Below are 27783 nucleotides of genomic sequence, written 5' to 3'. Positions count from 1 at the left end.
TTTGTACCTCAAATGGTCTCATTACGGTTAGAGTAACAGAAACATGAAGACATACAGAATCCTCTAACTGATTTAACATTGTAAACTGTGAGTTCCATAATGAGGTCAAATAGTGACAGAAGGTAGTGTCAGTGCCTGGGATTTTGGTCAATCTCTCAAAATTAAGGGGCTGAGCAAAATGAGGGACACTGTGAAGCTGAATTAAGTCTGGCCTAAAGCTGCCTCTGTACACAGTGAATTGTAACTTAAAGTGTAAACAACTCGTAACCTAACCTAAAAGTATGTTCTTCTAACAAGTAGCCGAATTTTAGCCAATCACAGCAGCCAAACCTTCAGTCAATCGTCGGCTGAAGGCTGCTAAAACATGTTCAGGTAAGGCAAATGCCAGACTGCAGCCAATCAGGCAACCTAAGTTATTTTCGTTTCTCTGGCTATAAATGCAGCCTACACACACTGTGGGGCTGAGCATTCTGAACTGCTTTTGGTGCTAAGTACTAACCAGTTCATGAATCTTTTTTCTGCTCAAAAACAGAACATACTTTTTAAACTTTGTTAAAGTTGTCTAAGGTTTTTTTGTTAACACCTTCAAGCCCTGAAGAACAAGGAGTTCATAGAACAAAGGAGAAAAGTCTCTTACCCTTCCAATGACAAAATGAAAAGCTGCCAGCAAAGTTTCAAAGGCTACTCTAAAACCCAAGTCATTCTTAAAATTTTACCTAAGAGCCCATAAATCACTTCTTACTGCAGAAGGTGAACCAGCACTTTCGAGAACAGTGATCCTTCAAATGGCGCCCAAGGGCACAGCAGCCAATTTCCAAAATCACACTCGCTTCTGGACTTCAGAATTTCCCACCCTCCTTGCGGCTTGTTGAACTGTTTTTATCATAGTTCCTCTTCTTACACTGGTCACGGTGTGGAACTGAGGCATGCTGGGTAAATGTCAAATGAAATGAAGGCACACAATCTCTATTCTCAACTAGACAGCAAATTGAGGTGCACAGCTCCTCTTAAAAAAAAAAATCCATTTGTGGTTGTTGATTTAGTGGTCCCTAACAGACAACAGGCTCCTCTTTGCCTGTACCGATAATAAATGTTAGTACAGAGCCAGTCCTTAAATTGGGCTGATCGCCCAGCACTGGAGAACTATGGAATGTGCACTGATGAGAACTCCAGAAATTCAGTCCAACTTGGCTTTCACTGGGGAAAAATTGGGTCCGGAAAGGCTGAGTGATGTACCCAAGGCCATCCCGTTGGCTGGTCTGCTATTCCTGTCCTTAGGATCACATAATACAATTTTTTTCCATCTTTTTACCTAGATTCACATAAGGGAAATCCTCTCCCAGAGTCATTTCTTATCTACCCAGAAGGAATTTGCACCCTTTCAACATCCTGGGCCAAGTGGTGGTGTTTCAGTTCATGTGAATCCATGTAAAGTACTATGATATCGACGACAGCCTCAAAGCCAGCTGGGAGGAGGAACCCACAACTTTGTCTCCACTGACGTGTGTGTTATCTCATTGTCATTCATGATTCCAGCTATTTTCCTAAGTTCCAAATTTTCTATGACTGTCATGTGGGGTTTTGAAAACAGCACCTAGAAACAGAGCCTAGAACTCTGGCCTGTTCTGCTTATAAATTAATAAATAAAATGCAGTTCTGAGGTCAACACCTAGCTCCAGTTGACTGTCATCCCAGGGACACAGGCTCCTTCCTTCCCCTGACTTCTGTAAACATGGGCACTGGCACAGTTAGTACGAGAGCAGCAGCTTGTCTCCAGATTAGAGGGGAAAAACCCAGCCTTCACTTTTTCTGTTTGGTGGGTGAATATCAGTTATTCTGTAGTCAAGAGAGGCTGGCAGGCCAGGCCTGGGCTCAGGGAAAAGCAGGGAGGTCTTCAGAAAGCTCCTTGCTAGGATGGCCAGGTTCATCCTAGCACTTCACACTCCCATGGCTGGGAAAGGCATCTCCGAATTAGGAAACCACCTCCCTTTAAAAATAATGGCCCTGGGGTCAGAGAGGCAGAGATTGCACAAGGCCACAAGTCACTTAGGTGGAGCTGGGGCTGGACAATGCAGGACAGGAACAAAGGCTTGCTGTGTCACCACTCAGAAGCTGCCCACATGAGAAGGGCATGACGTCACCAGACTGTTTCTGGACTAGGAGACCTTGAGGCTCTAGGAGTATTTCTGACACCTACACTGGTTCCTCAGGTACCGGGACCTGTAGTGGAGGATTGAGCCCACTGAGCATCTCACTGTACAGGTAAGAGAAGGGAAAGCTGGATCCACATTCCAGCCTGGAATGAGCCAGACACTATCCTCCCCACCCTCTGTCTCACCCACCTCCCTGCTTCGGCTTCACGGCCACCCCACCAGGAAGGCTTCTGCATGGTTCTTGGCCTTGCCCAGGCCCTGCTCTTGAAAGGCAAAGGAGGGGAAAAGGGAAATGCTGCCATGTGGCTCTTGCCCCAGGCCCAGTCTGGCAATGAAGCAGCAGCAGTACAACTATGGTCTTGACAGGCAGGTGGCGAGCAGGAGAGCTCCAGCCTAGGAGAGAAGCTCCAAGAGCAGTTTCCAGATGTGCACGGTGCCAGGCTCTTCAAAGCTGGGTCCTGCAGGGGCAATGCTAGCTGCCAAGAGGAAAACCTCCCGCTGGTTATCGATAGCCTGTAGGCCCAGCTCCCGCTGCAGCTCCCCCATACTCATGGCCTCGCTCAGGTCCTGGGTGAGACACAGAAGTCAGAACACAGCTGGCAGCATTTCCTAACACACTCACACCCTTGTCATTCATGAAATACACTGTTCTTAGGCTATCCCCGGGAATATCAGGCCCCAAGTTCCCAGAAGTAGCCTCTGGACCCCTGGGCCTAAACTCAATGCTCTCTCCCTCACCCTGGGCTCTCCTTTGTACCAACCTCTTTTCATTGCATCATTAGCCACTGTTTTGAGATGGAGTTTTGCTCTGTCACCCAGGCTGGAGTGCAGTGGCACGATCTTGGCTCACTGCAACCTCCACCTCCTGTGGTGGAATCCTGAAGTGATTCTCCTGCTTCAGCCTCCCTAGTAGCTGGGACTACAGGTGTGAGCCACCATGCCTGGCTAATTTTTGTATTTTTAGTAGAGACAGGGTTTCGCCATGCTGGCCAGGCTGGTCTCGAACTCCTGACCTCAGGTGATCCACCTGCCTCAGCCTCCCAAAGTGCTGGGATTACAGGCATGAGCCACCACGCCCGGCTAGAAATAGAGCACTTCCTATGTGTCAAGCATTGTAGATAGGCCCATATATACTTCAGCTTATTTAATGTTCACAGTCCACACTTAACTGATGAGAAAAGTAGCTCAGGGAGGTGACATCATTGAGCTAAGGTAACAGTGATAGGTGGTAGAGCCAGGTTCCAACTCAGGTTGGTTTGATAACCAAGTTTCCTAAACTCAGTCATGGAGAGATGATACAGTAGGATCACTTCCAGACAAGACCTCTAGAAACTAGCTGGAGGAAAACAAGGGACCACTACACAGCATGACTGGTGATGGTATGTTGTAATTTCAACCCTGGCCCAAGATTTAAATGATTCTTCCTGGAGCAATTCAGAGACTGCTGGGACCTTAGATGTTGTCTCCTACAGGTTCAAAACTGCTATAAATTAGTTTATAAATAGGATATGATGTGATTCCTGGTCCAAACTGGGGCAATCTGAGGCTCAGAGCGGGCACTATTAATAGTGCCAGAACAAGAGTCGTAAATGGGGACTGTCTTGGACAGAAAAGGACATACAGTCACCCTATTTATAAATAATTGTCAAATGTTTCCTAATAGGTTGGGGAATCTGAGGTCGAAGACATACAGTCTCTCTCCATGTCAAGTTGGAAACAGGTCCCACAGCTCTCAGAGGCACCTGAGTTTAGGCCACAGGAAATATGATCAGACTCTGTACTCTGGCAGTTTCACCTGATATTGAGAATGGGACCCAAGGTCTGTGATACTGAGGGTTCCTGGGCCCAAGGCGACTCTCTGGCACCCAAGAGAGGTACAGCACACTGGTTAAGAGGAGGAACTTTGAAGAATATCTGAGTTCAAGTTTGGGCTTTGCCACATGCCAGCTGCAACTCCAGGTATTTAGTGTAACAGCAGGGCCCATCACGGGGTATTTGGAGGGCGGAAGTGAGGTCATGATTGTCAGGTGCTTACCACATGTATGGCACACTGTAAGCACACAATAAATGTTAGCTGTTATTTAACCTGTTCTACCTCTCATCAGTTACCAGCTTCAGCTCTCTGATCTAGAGCCAGAATTTGCAAGGGCATAGCAGAGTGGAAAAGGTACAGCTTTAGCATTACACGTCCCAATTCCACTATTTTTTTTTTTTTTTTTTTTTTTTTTGAGATAGGGTCTCGCTGTGTCACCCAGGCTGGAGTGCAGTAGTGTGATCACAGCTCACTGCAGCCTCGACCTCCTGGGTTCAAGTGATCTTTCTGCCTCAGCCTCCAAAGTAGCTGGCACTATAGGCAGGCACCACCACACCCAGTTAATTTTTTGCATTTTTTTTTGTAGAGACGGAGTTTCACCATGTTGCCCAGGCTGGTCTCGAACTCCTGGAATCAAATGATCCACCTTCCTTGGCCTCTCAAAGTGTTGGGGGTAGAGGTTTGAGCCACCACGCCTGGACCAATTCTATTACTCTCAAGATGAACAACCTTGGAAAGATTACAAGACTAGCCTGTCCCATCTATAAAATGGGAATAGCATCCCATACTTTATAGGGTCAACAGAAGCATAAGAAGAAATGTTATTCAAAACCACACCTGGGGGCCAGACACAGTGACTCATGCCTATAATTCCAGCACTTTGGGAAGCTGAGGTGGGCGGATCACTTGAGGTCAGGAGTTCAAGACCAGCCTGGCCAACATGGCAAAACTCCACCTCTACTAAAAATACAAAAATTGGCTGGGTGTGGTGGCACATGCCTGTAATCCCAGCTACTCGGATGGCTGAGGCACAAGAATTGCTTGAACCCGGGAGGTGGAGGTTGCAGTGAGCCGAGATCACACCACTGCATTCCAGCCTGGGCGACAGAACAAGACTCTGTCTCAAAACAAAAACAAAAACAAAAAACCATGCCTGGCATATAGGAGGCACTTAATAATTATTTTTCTCATCTCTCCAGAGTACGAGATGATAGGCAAAGAGGAAGGAAGACAGAGGCAGGGATCAGGACAGGGCATAGGTAGAAGAGGTGGGGGCAGCATCTCAGCCACCCTCTCCAGGCCATGGGCCCAGGCAGCGCTCCTTGCCCCTGCCCAATCATCTCTGAGTGGACGTCGCCTGGACCGAGCTGCCCTCTCACAGCCCTCACCTGCTTGTTGGCCACCACGACGACAGGCAGGTCAGGGTCCTTGTCCAGCAGCTTGTGCAGCTCCTGTCGGGCCCAGGGCAGCCGCAGTCGGTCAGCCGAGTCCACCACAAACACCAGCACATCCACCTCGCTCACAAACTCCTTCCAGTAGAAGCGTAGGTTCTGGCTGCCCCCAACTGAGGAGAGGCCAGGGGCCAGCTCAGAGCCTCCCGGGCCCCCGCTCACTGCCCACAGCCCCCACCCCACCCCGGGCCCCCGCTCACTGCCCACAGCCCCCACCCACCCTACTTCTAGCTTGGTGAGCTTCCACCAGCCAGGGGCAAGGAAAACACTGCAGTTTCCGCAGCTACTCAGACTGGATTTAGCTCTAGCTCTGATAGGTGGGTCTCTTGGGGCAAGTCCCTAGCTTTAAGCACCAGTCTCCTCACTGAACTTTCCTAACAGGTTGCAGTAAAACCCACAGGTACCATGTGCAATGTACCTTTCACAGGACTGACACATAGGTGCTCAATAAATGGAAGTCTTCAGTTCTCTCCCCTGGGTTGTCTTGCTTTGCCTCTTGCTAGTTCCTAGCTTTCTCCTACAGGTTCAAAACTGTCAGTGATGGCTGTGATAGGAGCCAGGAGTCCTATTGTCTAGAAAACTCAGGACCCCCTGCCCTGCCTATACACAGCCATTCTCCATTCAGTTTCCCCCATCCCCTTCTTTTCCCTTGGAAATGTCATATTTCATCCTATGAACACATGGTTGCCAACACAGTCCCCCAGCCTGGATCACCTTTCTTTTCCTCTCTGCTCCTCTGCACAGTCCCATTGGTCGCCCCGCACCCTAGTGTTTCTGGCTATGTTTCTGACACTTGAGGATTCTAAGCTGTGAGAGTCAGAGGCACTTACCTCTGAATCCCCACAAAACCCTCAGCACAATGCCTGGCACATAGCAGGCACTCAACAAGTATTTACTGAGTGCTTGCTAGGTGCCAAGCACTGATCTGGGTGCTGTGGATACAGAGGTGAGCAAGGCAAGCAGGGGCCCTGCACCAAGGAGCTCCCTCCCTAACTGGGAAGGACATGGCAATGACATCAACACATTTCAAAAAGGAAAGAAAACAGAAAAAAGGGAAAGTGGCTGAGGCGGAACAGGGGTTGGCCCTGGATTGGGTGGTCTGGGTAGGTCTCATCAAGGAAGTGGCATGTGAGCTGAGTGGGATGATGAGAAGGAGCCAGCCATGGGAAGAGGCAGAGGAAAGCATTCCAGACAGAGGGGAGAGCATGCTGGAAGTGTCTGGGAAACAGAAAGAAGGCTGGGGTGCTGAGGCACTGCAAGAAGGAGAAAGAGATGGCTGTGAGGCTGGCTGGGGCGGGCCACATGGGGCCAAAGACCACAGTGAGGGGGTGGGGAGCCCCCCAAGGGCTTTAAGCAAGAGTGACGTTACCTGACATGGGTTTTCTCTAGCTGACACTAGGGACAGAAGGGGAAGCAGGAAGACCAAAGAGGAGGCTGTGGTGCTGAGAGGAAAGATGACACTAGTTTGGGCCAGACAGGCAATAGTGGAGGAGGGTGTGCCACTGCCCACTGCCATTCCAGCCTGGGCGACAGAGACCCTGTCTCCAAAAAAAAAAAAAACTAGAATGGTGGGGTGCGATGGCTTACGCCTGTAATCCCAGTACTTTGGGAGGTCGAAGCGGGCAGATCACTTGAGGTCAGGAGTTCAAGACTAGCCTGACCAATGTGGTGAAACCCCCGTCTCTACTAAAAATACAAAAATTAGCCGGGCGTGGTGGCGGGCGCCTGTAATCCCAGCTGCTCAGGAGGCTGAAGCTGGAGAATCGCTTGAACCCGGGAGGAGGAGGTTGCAGTGAGCCGAGACAGCGCCATTGCACTCCAGCCTGGGTGTCACAGTGAGACTCCATCTCAAAAAAAAAAAAAAAGACTAGAAAGGTGGGTGACCTTGGATTCATGATACTACTGCTGGAACTCATTTTCCTCTGGAGATAACGAGGGTAGTGACCGATTCTAGTTTTATGTAATTGTTTAGGGGAGTTTTCTTAAGCAATGCCTGTCAAGTGCTTGGCATATGAACCCTTAGCTGTTAGTATCTCTGTGTTAGGCCTATCGACTTTGGTAGGGGTGATGGGGCAGGCGGTGCAGCTGGAGAGGCCCGATCACGAAGGGCCCTAAATGTCAGAGCACAGAGCGTGGACTGAATCCTGTGCCCCAGAGAGCGGTGGGAAGGATTCGTAGAGGGGAATGTGCTGCTTAGACATGCATTTTGGAAGCCCCCTTCCCTGCAGAGAATCCAGGACTGGTCCAGTAGAGGAGACGGGGAGATGGGGTAGGGTGTCCGCTCACTTTCTAGCAGGTCCACCTCAAAGTCCTTGGTGGGCAGACGCACGGAGTTGAAGCCCCAGGTGGGGATGTGGCCTTCCAGCGGTGGCTTCCCCGACAGCACGCGCAGGAACGTGCTCTTGCCTGCGCCATCCAGCCCCAGCACCAGCACCTCGCGCTGTTCCAGCTCCTCCAGCGCCGGCTCCTCGTCCTCCTCGTCCTCGGGCTGCGGGGAAGCGGAGGTAAGGTTGCGGCTGGCGGCCTCCCGAAGGACCTTTCCCGAGGGAAGACCGAAGGCACCAGAGGGCCCAGGCCCGCCTTCCACCCGTCCTGGGACAGGCAGGCATGGTCTGGATGAGTGGGACGAACGCCGCCTTTGCAGTCCTGAATTCCAAACCCTTGGCGAATTCCTTACGCTCGCGCGCCCCGCTTCCTCCGCCGGTCTCGGAGTCCCGACCGCAGGCGGGAGGGGATGGGGTTTCTCCCGACTTCCCCCGGGGCGGGGCGCACTGCGCAGGCGCCGGAGGGGCGCGAGCCGACCCGGCTGGGCCCCGGGATGCTCCCGAGCCGCGCCCTCCAAACTCCGGCCCCCGCTGGAACACCCGAGCCTCATGGCGTGGAGCGACGGCGCGGCGCCACGGCGCCGCACGCACCCAAGCACACCCACCCGTTCCTCGGTTCCCGGGCTCTGACCGCCCACCCGCGCGGGGCCTGTGCGCTGCGGCTGCCAAGCCCTCGACCCCCCAAGCTCCCGGCACCAGCGGGGCCGTTCCGTGGTCACACCCCTTGGCCACATGCGCGGGGATCGCAGCCCCAGCCTGCCCGCCCTTCCGCGGGCCTCGGCCCGGCACTCACGTCCCACTCGTCCCACTCGGGGAGGCGGGCAGCCTCCGCGCCCCACCAGGCCTCTCCCCGGTCCCAGCGCCGCTCTCGGCCGCGGCCGAAGTAGGTCTTCCAGAGGATGAAGAGCACCGAGCCCAGCACCGCCGCGGCGCCGCCCAGCGCCAGCACCAAGGGGCCCAGCGGCCGCGGCGCCATCGGGCCGGGCGGGGGACGCAGGTGCGGGTTGCCCAGGCCGAGCCCACTCGCCCGCCGAAGATGGCCCCGCTGCGACTGCTGCGGCCGCGCCCACCCACCCAGACCCAGTCCCGCACTACAAGCCCCACAATGCACTGCCGCTGTCACGGCAGGCCGCCCGGGACCCGGCGGCGTGGGTGGTGGGGCGCTGGCCGGCGCGCAGGGACCTCCGGTCCCCCTGCCAGGTGCAGGGTGGAGGGAGGAGAGGCTGTGCCTGGGGAGGACGGGAGACGGCGGTGCTTGCTAGCATCCACCGGGGGTTAGCTCACGGCTTTTCTCCGTTACCCCTTACAATGACACCACGCAGAAGGGAAAACCGAGGCCCAGGAGTTAAGTAACCCGCCCAACGCCGCATCGTAGTGCTTTCGTGTAGCCTGCGTTCAAACCCAAGCGATCTGTCTCCCGGTCATCCCTCAAGACCTCGGGGAGGAAATTGAAGCAAGACGCCCGAGATCACACGGTAGTCGGGTGGCAGAGGCAGGAATAGAACCCAGGTCCGTGGCTCCCCGCCACCTCTAGCCTTCTTTCGCTGCCTCCCGGACCACAGGGGTTTTGCTGGGGTCCTGGTCAGGCTGAATTAAGCAGTGTCAGGACTTCAGAATGTTTAGGGCTGACTGCCTTGTCCTAGGTACCCCCAGTGACGGCCAAGGCTTCCACGTGTGTAGCACGAGGAGGAAGAACAGGAGAAACGACCTGAGTACAGCAGTCGGGTTCTTTTGGCTCTCCAGAGGGGTGACGCCATGTATGGCTGGCTGTAGGGTACATGGGTGGAGAGACCGCCTGTGGCTCTCAGGGCCCAGCAGGGCTACTTCTTCCCCTTTATATTGTCTCAACTCTTCACCTCCTTTTAGTTCGCGATTCCTCTGTACCCCTGGCTCTGGGTCCCAGCCCCTATTCCTTCTGATTTGTCCCCCTTTCCCTTTGACTACATATATATGCTCCTCTCCTCCCAGATAGTGATGTTTTAGCTACATCTTATTTCTTCCGGCATTGATTCTTTTGAAAAATTTATTTCTGGCCGGGTGTGGTGGCTCATGCCTGTAATCCCAGCACTTTGGGAGGCCGAGGCAGGCGGATCACCTGAGGTCAGGAGTTCGAGAATAGCCTGGCTAATATGGTGAAACCCCATCTCTACAAAAATTAGCCGGGCGTGGTGGCACGTGCCTGTAATCCCACCTACTCAGGAGGCTAAGGCAGGAGAATCGTTTGAACCCAGGAGGAGGAGGTTGCAGTGTGCTGAGATTGCGCCACTGCACTCCAGCCTGGGTGACAGAGCAAGAATCCGTCTCAAAAAAAAAAAAAGAAAAAAAAATTAGCTCCTCCTCAAAAATACACCCACTTAGAGGGGAAAACCCACAAAATTGCTAAGATTAAAAGTTTGGCCGGTGCAGTGGCTCACGCCTGTGATCCCAGCACTTTGGGAGGCCGAGGCAGCCGGACGGATCACGAGATCAGGAGATCGAGACCATCCTGGCTAACACGGTGAAACCCCATCTCTACTGAAAATCCAAAAAATTAGCCGGGCGTGGAGCCGGGCGTGGTGGCAGGCGCCTGTAGTCCCAGCTACTCGGTAGACTGAGTCAGGAGAATCGCTTGAAACTGGGAGGCAGAGGTTACTGTGAGCCGAGATTGCGCCACTGCATTCCAGCCCGGGCAACAGAGTGAGACCTTGTCTCAAAAAAAAAAAAAAAAAAAAAATGTTTACAGTCTATTATTTGTGGAAAAGAAATAGGTGCTCTCACATAGGTGCTATGCACCAAGACCATGACAGCTTCAGACATTGGTACCACAAATATCAGGGGTAAAGTTTTTTTCTTTTGAGATGGAGTCTCACTCTGTAGCCCAGGCTGGAGTGCAGTAGTGTGATCTCAGGTCACTGCAGCCTCCGTCTCCCACGTTCAAGAGATTCTCCTGCCTCAGTCTCCAGAATAGCTGGGATTACAGGCACCTGTCACTACACCTGGCTGATTTTTGTATTTTAGTAGAGACGGGGTTTCGCCATGTTGGCCAGGATGGTCTCGAACGCCTCAGCCTCTGAAAGTGTTGGGATTACAGGCGTGAACCACCGTGCCCAGCCAGAAAAAGTTGTTTTAATCAAATAGTAACTTCCAGGAAAGTCTTAAGTTTTCATGTATTTGTGGCTAAGAAATAAATGAGATGATCCCACCTTATGATCTACATAAGGGTGCAAAGTGCTATTTCTTCCTTTTCTGACTGAGAGGTGATATACATCCCTTCCTGTGATGGATAAAGAGCAAGGTGCCAGCTTTGCCTCCACAGAGGTTAAAAAATATGGCATATTTTAAAAGCTCCAAATTAACAAAGGAACACCTTTAACACACACACGCACGCACACATATACACACAATTATACTGCAATGTAATTGTGCTGTTGATAAGCTAATTATAGAATTCATCAAAGACTTTAATTCTTAGTGCACTCAAGCACCCTGGTCTGGAAACAGCGCTTAAGTTTCAAGTCGCATGAGCAAGGCCTCTCAGTTCTGCCAGTACGGCTGGAAGCCTCAAATGCTGAAATCTAAATGTGACATTCACCTCGCACCACCAATCATAGCTCTCCTGAGATGAGTTTTTGATGGCGAGCTTTGGACTGGGGTAGAAACGTGGATAGATTTTTGCAAATTCTGCTGTAACTTCGTTGCTTCGCCTTCTTTGTGAACCCTTCAGGGATAAGAGAAGTCTTCCTTCAGGATGTGACTGACACCTCAGCTGGCGTCTCTAAGCCTCACTTTCCTTTATGTAAAAGAGAAATGATATTAGGATCGCCTTCCCTAGGGGAGGCAGGTGAGGTCGGTTCCCTTTTTTGGTTCAGCTACTAGTACGAACCCTGCCTAACCCCGCTGTTTTGGGAGACAGTCCGTGCTCACTGCACCGCTTGCTAATCGAAGTGACTTCTCATCTCTCCCAGTCTCAGCTTCACCTCCGTGAAGTGGGAAAAACAGGATGACAAGTGCTCGCACCTGGCAGCCCTTTTTGAGCCTTGAGGGCTTGGGTTTGTGGGTGTCATTTTACTATGCTACCTCCGTCTTCCCTTAGCTTGTCACGGACCCAGGCACAGCACACGCGCTGAGGAAGTGGTGGTGAAGTGTGGCGTTTCCTCTCGGGGCTGGCGGATTCCACACTCGGAGCTGCGGCTCCACAACTCGCTGGGCAGCGAAGGGCGTGGGGAGGGGGCGGGTCTCGCGATCGTGGACAACAACTCCCAGCATGCCGTGTGCTCCGCTGGGCCAAGTCTCGCGCGAGATCCCGCGGTCTCCGGAGGCTTTATCTGCAGTGCTGCCTGCCCGCTGGGTGGGTACTGCTACCTAGTGGGTCTTGGGGACCTTCGAAATCGCCGCCGCTCTCACAATGGCTTGGGTCCAGACTGCGCCACAGCCTCTCGGGAGACGTGGGCCCTCGGAACCTTTTTAGTGCCGGACTCCGGGCCGCAGGCAGTCCCGCGGCAGCAGGATCACAGGTGAACAGATGGCGGGCCTGGGCCCTCCCTTGGGGCTGCGTTCTCTGGCGATCAGGAGGGGCGCTTCCGGTGAGGCCCGATCTCGGGGCCCCTCCAAGCCACTCCCCTCTCCCCGCACCTCTTAACCCTTCATCCCGGCTTCGAGCTCGGCTGGGTCGCCTCTTGCCTGCCTGGCTCCGCTCTCTGGGGTCTCCGTAATGGGGCTTCTCTCCGGGGATGCCCTGCAGCTCCCGTACGGGCTTCCCCTCCGCTTCGTGGGACCAGCCCAGCCCGAGCCCCCGCGGCTTGTCCTCAACCTCATCTCCCCACACCCCGCCTTCGGCTAGGGTCCTGGCCCTAATCTTAGCCTGGAGGGGTGGGTGAAGCAGCCGGCCTTTCGTATCCTGGCGGCACCGTCTTGTATATTGTGAAGGAGAGGCAGAGGGACGGTGAGCTGGGAGGTGGGCGCACAGGGAAAGGGAAAGGGGAAGGGGACGTGTCTGGGGCGGGAATGCTCCCTGGACTGGGAGGATGGCTGAATTCGGCCTTTGCGATGCTCGTTAGTGAAGAACTATCAATAACTTCTTTGCTCTGAGTCCTATCGGGATAGAGGGACGGTGTAGCAAGCTGAAAAAGAAGAGTAACTTTCTCAGGCCCTCGTTTTAACTCCCCTGTAAACTGGGCATGAAACTACCTACCTTGCGCACGGACCACTTATCTGTGACCGTGGACAAATTTACTTAACTCCTCTGATTTTTAGGTTCCTTCTCTTTATTATTATTTTTAACATTTTTAAATTTTTTTAATTTTTATTTTTGAGACCGAGTCTCACTCCGTCGCCCAGGCTGGAGTACAGTGGCTCGATCTCGGCTCACTGCAACCTCCGCCTCCCGGGTTCAAGCTATTCTCCTGCCTCAGCCTCCCGAGTAGCTGGGATTACAGGCGCCCGCCACCATGCCCGGCTAATTTTTGTATTTTTAGTAGAGATGGGGTTTCACCATGTTGGCCAGGCTAGTCTCGAACTCCTGACCTCAAGTGATCTGCCCGCCTGGGTCTCGCAAAATGCTGGGATTACAGGCGTGAGCCACCGCACCCGGCCAGTTTCCTTCTCTTTAAATTTGGGATAGCCTTTCTGTAAGAGATAGCTTAAAAAAAAAAAAAACTGGGGTCGGGCGCGGTGGCTCACGCTTGTAATCCTAGCACTTTGGGAGGCCGAGGTGGGCGGATCACAAGGTCAGGAGATCAAGACCACCCTGGCTAGTGCGGTGAAACCCCATCTCTACTAAAAATACAAAAAATTGGCCAGGCGTGGTGGCAGACGCCTGTAGTCCCAGCTACTTGGGAGGCTAAGGCAGGAGAATGGCGTGAACCCGGGAGGTGGAGCTTGCAGTGAGCCAAGATCGCGCCACTGCACTCCAGCCTGGGCCGACAGAGTGAGACTCCGTCTCAAAAAAAAAAAAAAAAAAAAAAATTGGGATTGGGATAAATAATATCTGCTTTGCCATCTTGCTGCAAGGATTAAAAGACAAGATAAACGCTGTAAATAGTTTATAGTGTTAGCTATAAAGAACAAATTTCCCTGCTGTAGTATCTAGCCGCTTGCTGTGAGTTAAGAAAATGAAATGAGCAAGGTTGTTGTGGGGAATAAACAAGTGTTTGGCAGACTCTGACGGGCTGTTCCAATGCTGGCTGTTTGTTGTTATTAGAACCTCTGGATGGACTCTTCCTGGGAAGCTTTGCTACTTTGCAGCAGCTGGACCATGTTCCTCATTAACATCTGTCTGTCCGCTTAGTCGTCACATCATTTCACTGTGGTAAGGTGACTTTTTCACCATGTATGGCATCTTAGCTCTGTCATCTCACAGGTGTTAAGATCAGCCACAGGTGTGGTGAGACCTTTGACTTTATCCTTCTTTTTTCATTGGCATGTTTGTCACCCACTGGCTCTTGCATGTGTGTTTCAACCTTGTAAACAAGCCGTTCAATTCTGTGTGCCTGCCAGAAGAACAGCATTGGTGCTGCTCACCATAAGAAAATGCCCTTTGTTATTTTATTAGGTGGCAGGGACTCAGCTCGGAATTCTGTATAGAAAAAGCACCTGGATCCCAGTCTTTCAATGGCTTCAAGACAACCAGAAGTGCCTGGTAAACTTAATTCTTTTTGGTAAAATCATGTTTTGCCCTTATTAATGTTTTAAGCTAGACAGAAACCATTTTATCGGAACTATATATTAATGGTTAATCTCTGCTACCAAGCGAGTATTTAGATTTACTAGATTGGCTTATTTTATTTTATTTTTTTGAGATGGAGTCTTGTTCTGTTGCCCAGGCTGGAGTGCAGCGGCACAATCTCGGCTCACTGCTACCTCCACCTCCTGGGTTCAAGCCATTCTCCTGCCTCAGCCTCCCCAGTAGCTGGGATTACAGGCGCCCGCCACCACACCCAGCTAATTTTTGTATTTTTTGTAGAGACGGGGTTTCACCATATTGGCCAGGCTGGTCTGGAACTCCTGACCTTTTTTTTTTTTTTTTGAGACAGAGTCTTGCTCTGTCGCCCAGGCTGGAGTGCAGTGGCGCGATCTCAGCTCACTGCAAGCTCCGCCTCCCGGGTTCATGCCATTCTCCTGCCTCAGCCTCCCGAGTAGCTGGGACTACAGGCGCCCACCACCATGCCCAGCTAATTTTTTGTATTTTTAGTAGAGACGGGGTTTCACCGTGTTAGCCAGGATGGTCTCGATTTCCTGACCTTGTGATCCGCCCGCCTCGGCCTCCCAAGGTAATGGGATTACAGGCGTGAGCCACCGTGCTGGGCGGAACTCCTGACCTTGTGATCCGCCTGCCTCGGCCTCCCAAAGTGTTGGGATTACAGGTGTGAGCCACCACGCCCAGCCAGTTTTATTTTATTTTTGAGTCTCACTCTGCTGCCCAGGCTAGAATACAGTGGTGTGATCTCAGCTCACTGTAACCTCCGCCTCCTGGGCTCAAGTGATTCTCCTGCCTCAACCTTGAGTAGCTGGGATTACAGCTGCCTGCCACCACGCCCGGCTAATTTTTGTATTTTTAATAGAGACAGGGTTTCTCCATGTTGGCCAGGCTGGTCTCAAACTCCTGATCTCAGGTAATCCTTCCACCTTGGCCTCCCAAAGTGCTGGGATTACAGGTGTGAGCCACCACGCCTAGCCTTAGATTGGCATCATTTAAATATTTTATTAGCCGCTCAGCCATAGTATGAAACTTTAACTTAAAGAGAATAGTCACTTCATTTAAGGGTATTATGACAAGTTTGTTACTTTCCTAGTTATCAAATAATAATTCAGAATAAGTTGTGCAGTTCTTGTAGTATGTACCAAAGTGATTAAACTCACCTTTTTGGGGGTGATGGGGAGGTGGGATGGAAGTCTTGGTAAAAAGGCACCAGCCTGCTTAAATGGCAGATTGAACTTAATCATGAAAATGCTCACAGCAACCCTTAATGAGTCAAGTTCTGGGTTATTGACACCATTGATGACTACTTGAATTGTTTTATGAGAAAGGAAAGTGATTTTTAATTACATCTGAATCGCTTAATTTCTGATTCTCGGTAAAGTATGATGATGAAGAAAGATGATGGTTCCTGTCTCTCGGGGTTGTGAAGATTAAACAAAATATGTAAAAACAGGAGTTAAAAATCAGTGATAAATATGTATTTACTGCCCAGAATGCATTTGGTCTGTCTTTATACGAACATATTTTCCAGTAAATACTAGCTGACTTTATTTGTTTTAGGATGGCTGTTCAGTGGGAGTCTTTAAGATGTTTTTGAAATTGCTCCCCAAGTCTCCTGTATTCCCCAATATAGATCCATCTCTAGTCTTAACATCATCAGCTCCGTTTTAGTTTGTCTTTCATTGTTGCTGTGATTACCACAAACTCCATGTAGCCATCGCGAGCCATAGGATTGTGCCCATTCAGTGAATGCTTTGTAGTGTGTTGCATGCAGAGTGTGTGCACCGGCTCAGGTCTGTGTTCCAGTTCCCAGCGCACTCTTTCAAGCTAGGTGATATTGGGCAAGTTGATTGTGAAAATGGAAAATTTGAAAATGGGAAGAATATCTGCTTCATGAGGATTAGATAAGATGAGGGATGTAATTGTCTAGCAAGGAGGAAGACTTAGTAATTATTATTTGCTTGTGTGTGTGTTTGAGATGTAATGCACATATCATAAAATTCACCCATTGAAAGTGAACAATGTCGTGATTTTTAGTATATTCACAGGGTTGTGCAAACAACACTGCTATCAATTGCAGTACATTTTCTTTTCTTTTTTTTTTTTTTTTTGAGATGGAATCTCACTCTGTTGCCTAGATTGGAATGCAGTGGCACGATCTTGGCTCTCTGCAACCTCCGCCTCCTGGGTTCAAGCAATTCTCCTGCCTCAGTCTCCCAAGTAGCTGGGACTACAGGCATGTACCAGCACGCCTAGCTAATTTTTGTATTTTGAGTAGAGATGGGATTTCACCATGTTGGCTAGGCCGGAACGCCTGACCTCAGGTGATCCACCCACATCAGCCTCCCAAAGTGCTGGGATTACAGGGGTGAGCCACCACACCCGTCCAAACTGCAGTTTTCATAACCTCCAAAGGAAAACCTCATACCATTAGCAGTTGTATCCTCACTCCCCCCACCCACTCCCTGGCAACCTCTAATCCTCTTTTTATTTCTATGGTTTTGTTAATTATTACTAATAGCAATAGTAATAATAATGATAGCTGCTTGGTCCCCTTGCCGTTTAAATGAAATCTTTTGTGGTTTTGGACTTATTGCCAGGCAGGTTGATGTCTTAGAGAGTGTTATTATATGATTTTAGCCACAGGAAAATGTTACTTTTCAGGTAGGTTCTGGACATTAGTTCTGATATGCAAGGATTAGCAAACGAAACACAATGAACTTGGCTCCCTGGTCTGGCACAGCTGAGAGTGCCCTTGAATGGGGTGGCTGCATCACAACCCGACATGCTGGGCGTCAGTTCCAGTGGACAGGAATGGCAGGATCAGCTGGTGATTTGCGAGAGTGGTTGTCAATAATTTCTGTGATGGAAAGTGACTCTACTGTTTAAATAAATCATACAGAACAGTGATGCCACAAACATTTCTGTTAGTGCTGGTGTTTTCTTTGGTGAGGAAAGGAAGGTAGAGGATTCACAGACCTTGGCTGAGCCCCAGGTAGCCATTTTCTGAATGAACTTGGGAAGGTCACTTTACCCCTAGGCCTTAGTTTCCTCATCTATGAAATGGGAATGAGAACTTCGTATCCTTGGTCATTTCATATCCTCAGTCTTGCACGAACTGAGAGCCTTAGTATTGCAGTAGGGGGTGGCTTCTGTGGCATAAAGGACACAGCTTTGAAATCAGATGGGTTTGGGATTGGATTCCAAACTGTACTTTGAAGTTGTGGTCAAGTACCTTTAAATGGAACTTCAGGTTTCCTGATCCATGAAAATTAGCTGGACATGGTGGCACATGCCTATAATCCCAACTACTCGCTAGGCTGAGGCACTTGAGCCCAGGAGGTTGAGCCTGCAGTGAGCCGTGATCGTGCCGCTGCACTCCAGCCTGGGCAACATAGACTGTGTCTCTAAACAAATAATGAAAAAAAAGGATTAGGACGGCTGAGTGGGTTAAGTGGACCACCCAAGGTGTCAGGCATAGAGGAAGGGATTGGTACCACTGCCTTTCCTGGATGGGATTAGCTACTCCAAAACAAGCTATTTTGCTCTGTTCAAGAACAAGAGTATTTCAGAGCTTTCCTTCCTGCAGATTAATTTAAAGCTGCTAGTATGTCCAGTTGCTGAACCTGTCTTGACAGGTGTCTCTGTTCTTAGCTCTTGAGGCTAGTGCGCCTCTAGGCAAGATGTCCCTGCCCATCGGGATATACCGCCGGGCACTCAGCTATGATGATACCCTCGAGGACCCTGCGCCCATGACTCCTCCTCCATCGGACATGGGCAGCGTCCCTTGGAAGCCAGTGATTCCAGAGCGCAAGTATCAGCACCTCGCCAAGGTATCTGACCCTGCTGGCCACTTCTGGCATACGCAACCCCTTTGTCCTTCCTCTGCTCCAGAAGCCTTCAGTGGCTCCCTGTGCCCATGGAACTGGGCAGCAACCACTCCCTGTATGTGTTTTCTGTGCCTCAGTTATAGCTGTCTTTTTTTTCTTTTTTAAGATTTTATTTATTTTGTTAAAAAAAAATCAGTAGCTTTAGGGTTACCCGAGGTGTTGTTCGCATGGATGAATTGTATAGTGGTGAAGTCTGGGCTTTTAGTGCACCCGTCACCCGAATAGTGTACAGTGTACCCAATAGATGGTTTTTTAAATCTCCTTCCTTTTTTTTTCTTTTTAATTCAAAACTAGAATGGCCTTGTCTGCTCCTGAGACTCTTCATATTCCCCACAGAGCTAAATCCAAGCTCAGCATGATCCACAGTCCATGTGATCTAAGTCCTGCCTGCATCTCTCCAGCTCCCCTACCCAGTGCTTGAACTGTGCAAGTTACCTAAAATTCTTGCACTTAGCAGCGTATTTTCTGCCTGTCAGTTTTTGGCTCACATTGCCCTGATTGTTTAGGATGTTTGCCATCTGCATCCTGTCCTCTCACCTTTTCTCCCACTCCATTTGCCTGAAAACTGGTATCCTTTAAGTCTTAGCTCAAAAGTCTCTTCTGTGACAGTTTTCCTGACATCACCGTCCTCCTGATAAGGCCATCACCTCTCCCTCTGAGCTCCCCACGGTACCATGGTCCCCGTCGTCATCCCTGCATTGCTTTCTCGCCCTCCATTAGCTTCCTGAGGACAGGGGCCATGTCTAGGTTTGTACTCTTATCTGCAGGATCCAGCCGATGGCCTGGCATAGATTCCCAAAAAGTGCTCATTTTGTGATTGGGGAAAAAAATTGGCCCTTTCTTGAACACATGCTGTACCTGTCCTCATGCTGTTCCTCCAGCCTCAGCTGCCTTTGCCCATGGCCATCCTCTGTAAGAACTGCCTCCTTCCTAAGGCCCTTCCGAACATACCTCACAGTCCTTCGTGCAATCTAGTTTCGTAGGTTCGCATTATTGGAGCCTCTGCTTCCCGACCTCAGGGACTCTCTCCCCTCTGACTCTCCAGCCACCAAGAATACAAGAAAGGCTAGACTGTTGCCTGAATAAAGTAGGCCCGCCAAGTTCACATAAGGCTGTTTAACCTGTAGCTACAGTTTCTCTGAACTTTGAGCCACATGGTAGCTCAGGGCCTGACAGGCAGTACACAGTAAGGGTCCACTGAAATAGGCCTGGGTGTGAGTCCCAGGTAGTCTGCCCTAGCAAGACCTTGGGCACACAACTTTACCCTGAGCCCCAGTGTCTCTCTCTGAGAGTTGGGAATACCTTATGTCATAGAGGTGTTGTGGGGATTTAGTCAGGGGATGTAAAGGGTTGGCACATTGTGTATTAGCTGTGTAGCTGATATTATGACCGCGGGCTCCCTGCTTAACTTTCTCTTAGTAGAGCCATATTTGATTCTTTCTAAGGAGTGTTTTTCCCCCCGCCTCCAACAGACTCTCAGGGCAGAAAGCTCCTTTCTAAGAAAGTGCCCCTACAGCTCTGGGGGATATTCCCTCTATCAATTATCTACTGAAATATGACCCAGTCAATTTTTCAGGAGAGAGTATTCCATGTAACAAGTAGCAAAAGTGCAGGGAGAAAAGGCCTGCTGCAGCTTGCCTGTGATGTCAGAGCAGTGGGCTTTAGGGTCCAGAGCAGGAGGTGAGCAGGGCTTCTGGTGGTGCTTGCCAGGCCACACACCCTGCTGATGGCTCCACAAGGCAAGGGATGAGCGGGCTTCCAGATTTCTTCTGGGCCTCAGCTGGAACAGCTGATGGCTTGGAACAGCTGCTCCAAAGGAGAGCTCCGCTTGACTCATCGCATGCGATCCTATTCATTTGCCCTAACTCTCCCTATGTTAGGAATCAACCGTCTTCCCAGTAAGGAAACAGGCTCAAGTTGTACTCAAGGTCACAGCTTAAAGGTATAAATTCTGTTTTGTAGTAAGGATACAACATTTTTCATTACTTTTTATCTGTCCCCCCTTTGCAACCATCTTACTTTCTTCTCAGTTCTTCCAGACAAGCACAGAATAAAGAATAAGTCTTGTTCTCTCCTCCCTGCTAGGCCTGAGCAAGGTATCAGGTGTTTCGATTGCAGAAGGTGGAGGCTGCCAGCTCTTGCAGGTTGAAAATGAGGAGCTAAGTAGATTTTGTTTGTTTGTTTCAAAAGACCATTACTTGAACCTTGGGAGCAGTGGTCCTCAAGGTGTGGTCTTGGGACCGGCAGCATCAGTAACACCTGGGAATTTATTAGAAAGAAATTCTTGAACTCCACCCCAGACTAACAGGGACCTACTGAATCAAACTCTGAGGTGGAGCCTGGCAGTCTGTTCTAATGGCTGGCACAGGGTCAGAACCACTTAGCCAGTGCTCTCATCAATTAAGATCTAGCATAGCACCTGGGATGTGGTCAGTGCTTCGTAATAAGCATTTCTTCTGCATTCTTAGGGCATAGTACTATAGTATATTGGAAGATCATAGTCTGGGAAGGTAGTAGACGTCAGAGCTTCAAATTCTGGCTTTCCCACCTTTATAAATGTAAACTATTCACCTAATGTCTTTCTTTGTTGTCTCTATGGATAATACCTATCTAGCTGGGTGGAGATGACCAACTCCTCCCTTCAACGATTTCCTCACTTACCAGATTAATGTTATTTCAGTAACTTCCTCCCCAAAGGAGTAAATTTAGGTGTGTGACTCCCCTGCCCTGCCTAAGTGCTTCTGTACTGTACCTCTCTTGAACAGGTGGAGGAAGGAGAGGCCAGTCTACCCTCCCCTGCCATGACCCTGTCATCAGCCATTGACAGTGTGGACAAGGTCCCAGTGGTGAAGGCTAAAGCTACCCATGTCATCATGAATTCTCTGATCACAAGTAAGCACTCTTCACCCTCAGAGTAGAGTGCCATAGGGGCAGGGAAGAGTTGAGGCTTCCTACAAGCTGATTGGAGATGATACTGCAACACGCTCGCCTTACCTTATCCTAACAAATGTCAGTTTGGCTGCTGAATCATGTCAGTATTGAAGCTCCATTTATTAAGTGGAAGATTTGCCAAATGTTAAGCATCTTATCTGATTTAGGTGCATTCCTGCTGCTTTGTTGATACGATCTCATGTTCCCAGCTCTGTCACTGCGGCCTTGGGCAAGCTACTTAACTACAGAGACTGCCCCGCTCTAAAATGGGGAATTTCACTGGCAGGTTGAGGTGAGGATCAGAAGGCCCAGTGCTCAGTGGCGGCAGCTGCTGCTGTTACTGTTTCAAGCTCTGCTGGAGAAGGAGAAACATCCGGGCATTTCCCACTTGCCCCAGTTTTTTTTTTTGTTGTTGTTGTTTGTTTTTTTTTTTTAAACAGCTCAAAGTTGGTCTACCAGGAAGAGGACCAGGTCCAAGTGTCTTTAGTCTTAAGAACGTATGATTGGTCATCCTAATGAAACCTGATATGAGAACTTGGATTTTTTTTTTAACCTTGTAACAAGCTAACTAAACTTCTTCATTCTGGAGGGCTGTACAGGTTGCTGTGGAAAGTTAACAATTAGATACATGGCTCTGCTTGTCAGCAGTTGTGCCCCTACCAGGGTAAGGTACATAGAGGTTCTCCTTGGTTGGCTCATTTTTGAAGTCAGAAGCCCTTGTTTATCTTCTCCAGGAGGGCATCAGTTTGTCCTGGGCAATTCCTAGTGAATTCACCAAGAACCAAAGGTCCAGACTCTTACTTTGGTTTCTCTTCTTTTTTTTTTTGAGACAGAGTCTCACTCTGTCACCCAGGCTGGAGTGCAATGCTGTGGTCTCAGCTCACCACAACCTTCGCCTCCCAGGTTCAAGCAATTCTCCCGCCTCAGCCTCTGGAGTAGCTGGGACTACAGGCGCCCGCCACCACGCCTGGCTAATTTCTGTATTTTTAGTAGAGATGGGGTTTCACTCTGTTGGGCAGGATGGTCTCAAACTCCTGATCTCGTGATCTGCCCGCCTAGGCCAACCAAAGTGCTGGGATTACAGGTGTGAGCCATCACGCCCCACCTATACTTTGATTTTCTTATTCACATCTGTTGAATCAGCAACACTACTTTTATTTTACAAGCTTGAGAATGTGTTCTAGCAGTGTTACAAAACTTATTCATTGTTCTTTTAGCACAATGTAACTTTTTTTTTTTTTTTTTGAGATGGAGTCTTGCTCTGTCGCCCAGGCTGGAGTGCGGTGGCACGATCTCGACTCACTGCAAGCTCCGCTTCCTGGGTTCGCGCCATTCTCCTGCCTCAGACTCCCGAGTAGCTGGGACTACAGGCGCCTGCCACCACACCCAGCTAATTTTTGTATTTTTAGTAGAGATGGGGTTTTACCTTGTTAGCCAGGATGGTCTGGATGTCCTGACCTCTTGATCCGCCCGCCTTGGCCTCCCAAAGTGCTGGGATTACAGGTGTGAGCTACTGCATCCAGCCCCATGTTGCATTTCTAAATACAAAGAAAATGTCACCATGTACAACTAAGAGGAGGGTGGGAGTATTGTCCTCAAGGTTCTTCAGCTGTCCCTTTAGGAATAACCTCTTCAGCTTGGTGTGAGGGAAGGCTTCCTTCTGGCTAGAGAGCCTTTGTGTGAGGTTCAGAATTACTGCTGTGGTGCCTCTCTGGGGAAAGTCTCCTCTTCTTTGAATGGTCAGTGTGGTCTCTTGCTTCTGGGGAGAATAGTAGATATCCATGTTGTCCTCCTTATTTTGTGATGGGAGAGGGGAATGGGCATGACTGTCATCTCCTCTGTTCCCAGAACAGACCCAGGAAAGCATTCAGCATTTTGAGCGACAGGCAGGGCTGAGAGATGCTGGCTACACACCCCACAAGGGCCTCACCACCGAGGAGACCAAGTACCTTCGAGTGGCCGAAGCACTCCACGTAAGCTCTTAGGAACTTTGAAAAAACAAAACCTTCAGCGTTCATGGCTTGAAATGTGGCTGTGGTTTCGAAGTTACCAGCTCAGTTAGTTGGGGCTGTGGAGTTAGTCTCGCTCCCGAGCTCTTAGCCTCGTAGTTTTTGCTTATCCACCTATACAGTGGGGTGTCTGTTTTGCTACTTCTGGTTAGCAGGATCAAGTGAGAGCCTCAGCTTACATATACATAGGAGTACTTTATGAATCATAAAGCAAATGTGGAGTATCTTGGGGAGAACTGGGCAGCCTCAACAGAGGTAACAGCTTAACTGGAAAGGAACAAGTTAAAATCAAATGTGGAATTGGAATGTTTTCGCTATTTCATTTCTATAAGTGAAGAATTTTGGTAAGGGTTAATTTAGTGATAGCCAAGTATTTGAATGAATAGTTTCAAATGACTTTCTTTCAGTGAAGACCGCTTCATACTGGATAGTGTTGTATGATTGTGAAGCACTTGCATTCATTTCATCCTCACAATCACCTTTTGGGACAGATGCTCTTCTCCATATTTTGTAAATGAGGAGGTTGAGGTTCGAGGCCACCTATTCAGCCAGTCATAGTACCCGAACCCAAGTCTCCTGATGCCTTCCTTCCTGTTGGCCTCTTCCTCCTCATTCCAAAGCAGCCTGGAAATCTGGCTCCTGAAGGGGCTCATATGGAAGTCAGGGGCAGATTGTGAAGAGACACAATTACAGTTAAGAAACTTGGGCTGGCTTCTTTAGGCAAGGGGGGGTCAGAATCCAGGCTTGTTCCAAGCTTTATTTTAAGAGTTCTGAACAGGGTATGATGAGGGCAAGGTGAGGAGAGCACACGACGCAGGAAAGAATCATGGTATACATTATACATAACGAGGAATAACCCGGATCTGGTGGCCTGTGGGTGGAGATATAAAACTGTGGATATAAAACTGTGGCCTGTTTGCAGTCACCCAGGCTGGAGTACAGTGTTGTGATCTCGGCTCACTGCAACCTCTGCCTCCCGGGTTCAAGTGATCCTCCCAACTCAGCCTCCCAAACAGCTAGGATTTACAGGCATGCGCCACCATGCCCGGCTGATTTTTAGTAGAGATGGGATTTCACCATGTTGGCCAGGCTGGTCTTGAACTCCTGACTTCATGTGATCCACCTGCCTTGGCCTCCCAAAGTGCTGGGATTACATGTGTGAGCCACCGCACCCGGCCCTGTTTGCATTTTGTAATGAGCATTCCAGATGATTCTTTTGCAGGCTAGGTTTAAAAACTGCTATAGGAAATCAGGTTTGGGCTGGTGGCCAGTTTAAGCTTTCAAACAAGACAGAAGCTTCCAGAGAGGGGCACCAGCAGCCTTTGACCCTTAACTGAGAACTTTCCAGGATAGGTCAGTGAGAATTCTATTTGAGCAATTCACCTTATATAATGGTAGGATTGACTTTGGTTGACCCACTTTCTGTGTCTTGCCCATAGGAGTAGAACATGAGGATGGCTGAAATATTAGCTGTAACTTACATCTTGTAACAGATTGTCAACTTACATGAATGGATCTGTTGAGTGTTTGAGAAAATTCAAACGTGATCATTGTTTGGCGTGCAGCTTGGGTTAAGCAGTGGCATGGCAGGCCTGGAGGGAGGAGACAGCATGCTCTAGAAGAGCTGAGATGTAGACCTGTCTCTCCCTACTAGACTGCGAGTCAGAGGAATGCTCACGGTGCTGAGGGAACCCAGAGTGGCTGACTATGGGAGAGAAGGAGGAGAGAATGGAACAGACTCCTCAGAGGAAGCATTTAGCTGGAGAGAAGCAGCATGCCTGAGTATTGGCTTGGAGAGACTGAGGATGGGCAGGGCTTTGTACATGGTAGGAGCAGCAGCAAGACAAGAGCTTAAGCCCTGCTTAAAAGGCCAAGAAGGCTGGCAGCTAGCGTTCTGGCTCTTCCATTTTACTGTCTGGGGGAATGTGGGGAAATTACTTCACGTTTCTGAAAGTAAAAGTTGTAGTGTAAAGCTTTAAGTACAGGGATGTTCATGATATAGTGTAGAATGAACACATTTTTTAAGGAGATGGAGTTCCATCTAGTATGGCAAAAACAAAGGACTACCTGTTAGATCATCCGAAATCATTCCACCTGTAGATGTCTTCTGCCTAAAGTTAGAATGCGAACCAAATTTTTTATGCCTAGACTTAGCTGTTTGGAATTTGCTTTCATTTTTAAAAAGTCTCTCTTCTTACCCATCTGAGCAGAAACTAAAGCTACAGAGTGGAGAGATAACAAAAGAAGAGAGGCAGCCTGCATCAGCCCAGTCCACCCCAAGCACCACTCCGCACTCTTCACCTAAGCAGAGGCCCAGGTGAGCCCTTCCTGTGACCCTTCCGAGTTCCTGCGTGCTTCAGGAAAGCTAGTGTGGCAGATGAGGTTGTATTTAAGCCTGTGGTTTCAGAGGGAGAAGGGATAGTTCCCTGTTCTTTTGGTGTGAGACATTTCTAGGGGCGAAGGAAGAGGTATTTTAGGATATGTTTTGTTCTTTCTTTCCCAGGGGCTGGTTCACTTCTGGTTCTTCCACAGCCTTACCTGGCCCAAATCCTAGCACCATGGACTCTGGAAGTGGGGATAAGGACAGAAACTTATCAGATAAGTGGAGCCTCTTTGGACCGAGATCCCTTCAGAAGTATGATTCTGGTAAGGCAGCACCTTCAAAAAAGAGAGCAGCATGGCAGACATCTTACCATATTGTATATCGGGAGCTGTTTACTGGTTTTGAAATCATTTGCACTCTGGTTCACTTTTGTAGGAAGTTTTGCCACCCAGGCCTACCGAGGAGCCCAGAAGCCCTCTCCATTGGAACTGATACGTGCCCAGGCCAACCGAATGGCTGAAGATCCAGCAGCCTTGAAGCCCCCCAAGATGGACATCCCAGTGATGGAAGGAAAGAAACAGCCACCACGGGCCCATAACCTCAAACCCCGTGACCTGAATGTGCTCACACCCACTGGCTTCTAGAGCCCTCTTTCCAGGGATTCTGGTAAAGGTGGTTTCTTGCATCCCACTCCCCTTTTACCTTGGCTTTGACATAGGAAAGGTATATTTAAAAACTTAATCAGCTGGGCGTGGTGGCTTACGCCTGTAATCCCAGCACTTTGGGAGGCCAAGGTAGGTGGATACCTGAGGTCAGGAGTTCAAGACCAGCCTGGCCAACATGGTGAAACCCCGTCTCTACTAAAAATACAAAAATTAGCTGGGCGTGGTGGTGGGCGCCTGTAGTCCCAGCTACTTGGGAGGCTGAGGCAGGAGAATCGCCTGAACCCGGGAAGCAGATGTTGTATTGAGCTGAGATCATGCCATTACACTCCAGCCTGGGCGACAGAACGAGACGCCATCAATAAATAAATAAATAAAGTAAAAAACCTATTAAATTGAGGCTAGAGCTGGAGATGTAATTGGTTTTTGAGAAACATTAGTATAAAGCTTGCCCTTGTTGTGTGGAAGAAGCCATTTTGTACTGCTTTAAAGTTAGACTAATATTCTCAGCACGGGTGTATGGGGACCTCATTACCTGTTTTTTTCATCATTTACCTTAGGTAAGAACTTTGATCACTGCTTACTAGGTAAAGAATGTTTGTACTGTTCCAAAACCCAGGCTTCTTTACTCCTTTACCACTATCCATGTGAGCATCGACAAATCATGGCTTAGAGGTGCTCACTGACTCGCTAAGACGACTTTGGCCCTGTTGATGACTGGTGCTGTGCTCCAGCCTTATCAGTTAGGGGACCCAAGATTTGTTTGGGACCTGGGTACAGGTAAAAGCCAGACTTGGCAGGGACCCCTCTTTCTAGGCTGAACCTTGAGTCCCCCTGCTTTTTGGCAGACCTAATGGATCACTGTCTTGCAGCTAGTTCTTCATGTGGGGCCTCTTAGGCCAGTGCCAGAGGAGGCATGCTCCTCTTTCTATGCCACAGAACAAACACTACTCTAGCAGAGCCTTTCTTGCACTTTAAAGTGAGATTAATTTAGCTCTAATTTGGTTAAAAACTTCCTAAGAGAGAAAATTAAGTCTACTGATTTGGTATAGGTAAATGGACATTAAACTTTTTTAAAGTAAAGGAAATGGTAGATACCATTAGATTATAGTCTTGAGGTTCATGTGAAGCCAGTGGTGTTAACTTACTTTGATTTCCTTGTTCAGGTCAGGGCCTGGAACGCCTGTGTGGGGAGGTCACTCAATTCAAAATTTTCTGTATGAAAGCATTTTTCACGAAAATGAGCCTCATCCCTTTATGCAACACATAACCTTACTGAGGGAGGGAAATACGGAAGCCACCTTTTTATTTCTCTTCACTGTGTACAAGTTCAGTTATTGTCTTGAACACTGTCTCAAATACCTGTTTTTTGTTTTGGATAGTACCTTGTCTGTATAAGAAGCTGGCCTTTCCATAGAGAGGCCCTGGAGTCTAAAATTATGAGAACAATTAATTTATTTGTGTCTTCTATTATGATCTCGTTTTGACAATAAAAATCCTTACTACTTTCTCAAATGTGGCTATTTTTTTGTCCTTTTAACAATAGTTATT

The 27783-nt window shown here is 49.2% G+C and overlaps 2 protein-coding genes and 1 non-coding gene across 15 annotated transcripts; 1 reads left to right on the top strand and 2 right to left on the bottom strand.

The window, feature by feature from the left end:
• ARL10 (ADP ribosylation factor like GTPase 10) lies at nt 1–8830 on the bottom strand. Of its 2 annotated transcripts, XM_016954268.4 has the most exons (4): nt 8535–8830; nt 7704–7905; nt 5355–5530; nt 1–2720 (listed from the first exon to the last, which is right to left on the bottom strand). In XM_016954268.4, exons 1-4 carry the CDS (start codon nt 8715–8717, stop codon nt 2547–2549), a joined length of 735 nt encoding a protein of 244 aa, XP_016809757.1. In that variant the 5' UTR covers nt 8718–8830; the 3' UTR covers nt 1–2546. The 2 variants fall into 2 exon arrangements, with proteins under 2 accessions (XP_016809757.1, XP_016809756.3); XM_016954267.4 differs by lacking the exon at nt 1–2720 and having other exon boundaries at nt 5128–5530; nt 8535–8811.
• On the bottom strand, nt 6264–6348 carry MIR1271 (microRNA mir-1271). Its single transcript, NR_035622.1, has one exon. It is a non-coding gene; the product is annotated as a microRNA mir-1271 (primary transcript).
• KIAA1191 lies at nt 7838–27747 on the top strand. 12 transcript variants are annotated; one of them, XM_063810866.1, is made up of 9 exons: nt 12002–12234; nt 13920–14027; nt 14271–14357; nt 18072–18250; nt 21073–21199; nt 23087–23211; nt 25458–25564; nt 25751–25893; nt 26006–27747. In XM_063810866.1, exons 3-9 carry the CDS (start codon nt 14330–14332, stop codon nt 26212–26214), a joined length of 918 nt encoding a protein of 305 aa, XP_063666936.1. In that variant the 5' UTR covers nt 12002–12234; nt 13920–14027; nt 14271–14329; the 3' UTR covers nt 26215–27747. The 12 variants fall into 12 exon arrangements, with proteins under 12 accessions (XP_054540768.1, XP_063666936.1, XP_063666939.1 ...); XM_063810869.1 differs by having other exon boundaries at nt 12007–12234; nt 14271–14376; XM_063810867.1 differs by having other exon boundaries at nt 12067–12662.
• Nucleotides 27748–27783: the final 36 nt, after the last annotated feature.

The sequence above is a fragment of the Pan troglodytes genome, chromosome 4 (genome assembly GCF_028858775.2).
Source record: "Pan troglodytes isolate AG18354 chromosome 4, NHGRI_mPanTro3-v2.0_pri, whole genome shotgun sequence".
NCBI classification, from domain to species: Eukaryota; Metazoa; Chordata; class Mammalia; order Primates; family Hominidae; genus Pan; species Pan troglodytes.
This window is presented reverse-complemented; position numbering and strand designations above follow the sequence as displayed.